The following is a 6,154-nucleotide window of genomic DNA, read 5'->3' as shown; positions in this document are numbered from 1 at the left end:
CTCAACCTTCCCGAACAAATGTCATCATTTTGAGCCCTGACTTTGATTTGGTTTTAGAGGCTCCAGGCTAAGATAGTCATTGAGTTATACAATTATTATTTGTTTACTTTATGTGAGTTTATAATAATAACAATAAAAATTGTATTTGGAAAGGATACAAAATATTATATCAAAAATAACATTTTAGTAAGGCAGCTGAGTTAGTAAAGCAGTTACTCAGTTTTAATAAATCAAATACAATTTTTGTTTATACAATACCCCGCTAGAAAAAAATCATGTAAAAAGATAACATTTACAATAGAGAAAATACATATACAAATGTACAGAATCTTTTATATGCTTTTTAAAAACTATTGTGATAGATGCCACCTAACTCTGGCGTTTCACCCTGTTTCCACTTCACACATATGAAATGGCCGTGCCAACGTTATATTGTAGTGATATTTTCCCTAGAATTATGGAAGAGCCGTCTTCTGCTCTGAGAAATGCTTCTTCTTGGATAAGCCTGTCACCTTGATGTGAAACCAGAGCTGAGAATTCATGGCATCTGCAGGTTTTGTGATACATTTTATTTTCATTGGTTTCCCAGCTTTCCTAAAACTCATTCATTCATTCATTTACTTATTCATTAAAAAAAAACAGTTTTTAAAGATTTTATTTATTTATTTTTGAGAGAGAGAGGGAGAGAGCACGAGCAGGGGGGAGAAAACAGAGCAAGAGGAAGAAGCAGACTCCCCACTGAGCAGGGAGCCCAACTCCACTCAGGGCTCCATCCCATGACCCTCAGATCAGGACCCAGGCCAAAGGCAGATGCTTAACTGACTGAGGCACCCAGGCGCCCCTAAAAAATTATTTTTGATCAACTCTTATATGGCTGGCTTATAGGTTTTAGGAGTCAGCAGTAAATAAGATCTTCACTTTTTCGAAGTGTATGTTATACCAGGAGAGACAGATGATAAAAATAGCAGATGTGGAGACGATTTATCTTAAGATGTAGAAAACTGTTAAATCGCCTAACACCAATACTTAACAGTCATGTAGAATTCGGTTGTTGGACAACATTACACATTTCTTTCCTATAATAGAGCTTGCTATCAATGAATATGCCAACACACATTCTCCCATTTCATTGTTTTCAAAAGATTATAATGAAACATCTCTTTAAGAAATCCCTTATGGGGGCGCCTGGGTGGCTTAGTCATTAAGTGTCTGCCTTCGGCTCAGGTCATGATCCCAGGGTCCTGGGATGGATCCCCGCATCGGGCTCCCTGCTCGGCGGGAAGCCTGCTTCTCCTTCTCCCACTCCCCCTGCTTGTGTTCCCTCTCTCACTGTGTCTTTCTCTCTCAAATAAAAAAAAAAAGAAATCCCCTATGATGATTACATGGACTTAACAGATGCCATTTAATGTATGCAGAAAGGTTTATTGAATTATATACCATAATTTCTTTACTATTCTAATCATGAGTATTTTTTCAATGGGGAAGATTTGAGTCTTCTTTACTGAAGTTTTAAAAGAATTTTAAAAACAGAAGGTGTTTGAGATGTTTGGCGATTCGAGGCCCAGAGGTGGTTTAAGAGAAAACTGAAATATTTGAAATCAGATCTTAATTTTAAAAATGGGTCTGTCTTCAATCAAAAACTAGAAGAAATCACTTCCCTAACTGTATAAGGAAACTTACAACAGCATTAAAAAGAGGTCATGAGCATGTTTCTTTCTTCTTTATCTCTGCTGTAGAACTCAGTTTTTTCTAAAATTTTCACTTACTTCTTTAAGTATTCTTCAGTAGAGTTTACTGTACACATATATAAAATTTACTTGCAATATGTTTGTCATTTATGAATTACACTGTGTACACCTTTCTTAATCATAGCCCTAACTGCTATTAACCATGAGGTAAGAATTTATGATGGAATAATATCTACCCCAAACATTCATCCTCACTGTGTGATTTAGAATTGACTGTCCTGACCATGGAAAAGACTGGAGATTCAAACAATGAAATCTAAGCACACTGTGATACAAATTACAATGAAAAATAGCAATGACATCCCAAGATAACTTGTCAATTCTGAAAAATGCATAAAGGTAGATCATAAATTTTTAATTGGAAGATGATACATAGAATATGTATGTGAAATACACATGGCTTCATAATTCTCTGGAATTTCTTATAATATTATGTATAATTAGATTGTTTACCTGAAAAAATTGGTGAGGGTATATTATTTCCAATCTTTTTTACATTTTTCATATATATATATGTATATACTTTCATGTGATAAGCTTAGGTAAGTCTTTTCTGAGTAAAACTCTGAAAATTACTCAATTACATACACTATGGAAGAACCAGTAGGAGGTATAAAATATTAACCTACATCAGGTAACTTTCTACTAGAACATACACAATGCCACCTCTTACTGATCTATGGAGTTGAGAGTTTCTGTTCTTTCAGCCAGCACGTCCCCTGGTATAAAACAGACAGAAAGACCTGTTTGAGCTTCTTGTTTCCCCAGATCAGGATAAATGAGTGGCTTGAAGGATACCAGAATCCAAAAGCTTGGCAAAGCATGAAGAATAGTTTGTTCTGCAGCCCATTAGAACTCCAGACTGTGACAATTAGAGTCAGGAAGTGACCAGCTAATAACAAGAGAAAGGAGATCACAGTCTGCATGGCTCTTATGTGGACCTTGGTGCTGGGATCTTGGGATCTTCTACCACTGGATTGCATCTTCTTGAGATGTTTCCACAGGGAAAAGGTTAAGAGCAGGAAAGATGTCAGGGATATAGCAAAGGGCACAAAGTTTGCTAGCGTGAATACAGTCATATTCAACAGGCTTACAATGTTCCCCAATTTGGTCTGCTTAGTGATGTTTCCTTCGTATTCCTTCATCTTGCTTATGAAGGAATTTTTCTCATGTATGCTTTTCTCACATATGCTTAGCACTGCAACATGAAAAACCAAAAAGAACAAAGACTCCAACAGTAACGCAAGAACTACACTTTTAACTCTCCACTTCAGGCGAAGAAAAATAAGGTTAGAGAAATTGGCTATTTTGAACAAATAAAATATGCTGAGGCTAGTAGCAAGCCAGATACTAAAATGATTGTTTACCATCCGTGCAAATGAACAAGAAATCTTACTTCTAAACTATATAAAGCTGGATTCAACACAGTTGCATACCAGTTTATTAACATTACCCAGAGCAAACCGATTCTGGAGACCGCCAGAGCAGTGAGAATTTGATCAGCTGAGGACGTCTTTTGTCTCTTGACCCAGACAATGCAGTTCACCACTGCTATGAAGCCACTGGCAAAATTTCCTAGAACAAATTCTGTTATTACTAGGATGGAAAAAATGCCCGGTAGTAAAGTTACCATGTCTAGAAAGAAAAAACCAAAAAGCTAAGTCTAATGTCACTGGTGGAGATTCCTTGAATATTCGGACCTTACGTTCTATAGGCAGCTGATTTCTGAGTGTGAAAGTAAAGTTCTTGTTTCTTTTAAATTCTGTGACCAATGTCAAGCAGGAAAGCACCAGGGTATGCTAATAGATGAGCTCAATGCTGTCTGGATGAAAACCATAGTTATTCCTCAAACAGCTCAAATTAACTTCTATTTATATACCTCATGTCCTTGCTGTAGGCTGGAATACTCATAATGGATGCTGAAGCGAAAGCTAAATTCTCATTTGCTAGCGTGCAAATAAAGCCATATTGTCTTTCAGTGGTTTGCCATTTTTTCCTTGTTTAACCTCTTCATAATTTGTGTTCATCGACGCTATTTTTCAGAGTAAAATTGAAAAACCCAAAACACAGAATATACAGTGAGTATCTTAATTGTTAGATAAAGCTTAGCCATAAGTAAGATTGTCATCATTATGGACTTATTTTTTTAAGGTTTATGGATTTCTTTTTAATGTCACAATTATGTAGAAAGAATTCAAGCTTCTCCTATCAAAACATCAAGGGTTTGGGGGGAATGCCAATACTTCCCAAAAGCTGGTTGCCGATAACTAACACTTATGCATACTTCTATTGTTTACAAATGCATAAGCGCACATCCACACACACACACCCACACTTCTTTAATAGAGAACTTATTGTCCTGTAATTTTCTTCTTTTTAAAGTAAGCTCTTTGCCCAATGTGGGGCTCAAATTCACAACCCTGAGGTCAAGAGTCACATGCTCTACTGAGTTAGCCAGCCAGGCACCTATGTCCTATAATTTTCAAAATGGAAAATGAATTTCAGGGAGTTCATCCAGGTTTAAATCCATCTTTTGTCTCAGTCAGGCTTTTCAGCCCATTATTTGTAGTTATTAAACATATCTCTCATGCTTAAGCCTTTGATAAAGTTTCTCTCTTGAGTCTATTTAATATTTAAATATCATTTAATTAAAACATTCAGAAATTTTCTAAATATCCCTTGGAAACTTAAAAGAACATGGGCTTCCACTGTAAAGTCTGGACTTCTCTATCTGTAAATATTCTGTTTAATTCATTTTTGATTTCTTAATATTTTAAGATTAATAGATGTTAAAATTAGTCTCTACCCTTAGATTTTATTCAGTTTCAGTTTTTATACTGTAATATAATTATTTTTAGCAGAGGATCTTAGAGTTGGACTGCCAGGAAGGAAAACCCAGATTCTTTGCATCATATGTTTCTAATCTATTTCAAAATTACTCTCTGTCAGGGCACCCATGTGGCTCAGTGGGTTAAGCATTTGCCTTTGGTTCAGGTCATGATCTCAGGGTCCTGGGATCAAGCCCTGCATCAGGCTCCCTGCTCAGAGGGGAGTCTACTTCTCCCTCTGTCCCTCCCTCTCCGCTCTTCCTCTGTCTCTCGCTTTCTCTCTCTCAAATAAATAAAATCTTTTTTTAAAAAAATTACTCTCTGGGGGCACCTGGGTGGCTCAGTTGGTTAAGCAACTGCCTTCAGCTCAGGTCATGATCCTGGAGTCCCAGGATCGAGTCCCACATCGGGCTTCCTGCTCGTCAGCGAGTCTGCTTCTCCCTCTGACCCTCTCCCCCTCATGTGCTCTCTCTCTCATTCTCTCTCTCTCAAATAAATAAATAAAATCTTTAAAAAAAAAAATTACTCTCTGCCTCACTCAAATCATCAAATAAAATGCAGATGATTGTATCTTCCTCAGGTCGTCTTTGTGAGAAATTATTACATTATTTGTATTAAGTTCTTTCCCTTTTACCTGTCTGGTACAGAGCAGGCATGGAGAACTGTTACTCATTTGATCCTGTGTTATTCCATGCTTCAGAGTTAACCTGCAAGAACTTACATTAATGAATACAATGTAGCAGGTTGAAAAAGCAAGATTTCTTCCTGTTAACAACTGGGATTGGGTAAAAAATTGTCAAAATTGTGTTTTAAATACATCACAGAGCTGTGCAAGGAAGGAGAACCAGCTGAACTAAAATCCAGCAAGAGAAGAATTTTTTTAGGTGAAGAGATGATCTATGTATTCAATGCAATCCATATCAAATCCTAGAAGCTTTCCTGCAGGAAATGAAAAATATTCCTAAAATGTATATAGAAAGGCAAAGCACCCAGCATAACTAAAAGAATTTAAAAAAATAAGAACAAATTTGGAAAATTACATTTCCAATGTAATGCTTGCTAGAAAGCTGCATTCATCAAAATAGTGTGATACTCCATATGACCTCACTGATATGAGGAATTCTTAATCTCAGGAAACAAACTGAGGGTTGCTGGAGTGGTGGGAGTGGGAGGGATGGGGTGGCTGGGTGATGGACATTGGGGAGGGTATGTGCTATGGTGAGCGCTGTGAATTGTGCAAGACTGTTGAATCACAGATCTGTACCTCTGAAACAAATAATGCATTATATGTTAAGAAAAAAAAAGAAAAAGATAGCAGGAGGGGAAGAATAAAGGGGGGGAAATCGGAGGGGGAGACGAACCATGAGAGACGATGGACTCTGAGGGACAGACTGAGGGTTCTAGAGGGCAAGGGGGTGGGAGGATGGGTTAGTCTGGTGATGGGTATTAAAGAGGGCACATTCTGCATGGAGCACTGGGTGTTACACACAAACAATGAATCATGGAACACTACAAAAAAAATAGTGTGATACAGAATGATAGACATATATGAATCAGTGAAACACAACTGAAGTTCAG

At 37.1% G+C, this 6,154-nt stretch overlaps 1 protein-coding gene across 1 annotated transcript; it reads right to left on the bottom strand.

The window, feature by feature from the left end:
• Positions 1 to 2,425: 2,425 nt before the first annotated feature.
• On the bottom strand, positions 2,426 to 3,381 carry LOC112829980 (putative taste receptor type 2 member 33). The gene is given in 2 exon segments (XM_025879612.1): positions 2,426 to 3,126; positions 3,129 to 3,381. Coding segments are annotated over 2 exon segments (954 nt in total).
• Positions 3,382 to 6,154: the final 2,773 nt, after the last annotated feature.

Source organism: Callorhinus ursinus, unplaced genomic scaffold, assembly GCF_003265705.2.
Source record: "Callorhinus ursinus isolate GAN/ISIS: 27379988/994484 unplaced genomic scaffold, GSC_fseal_2.0 scaffold27, whole genome shotgun sequence".
In the NCBI taxonomy this organism is placed as follows: Eukaryota; Metazoa; Chordata; class Mammalia; order Carnivora; family Otariidae; genus Callorhinus; species Callorhinus ursinus.
The sequence above is the reverse complement of the archived record's forward strand: the minus strand, read 5'-3'. Positions and strand labels throughout refer to the sequence as shown.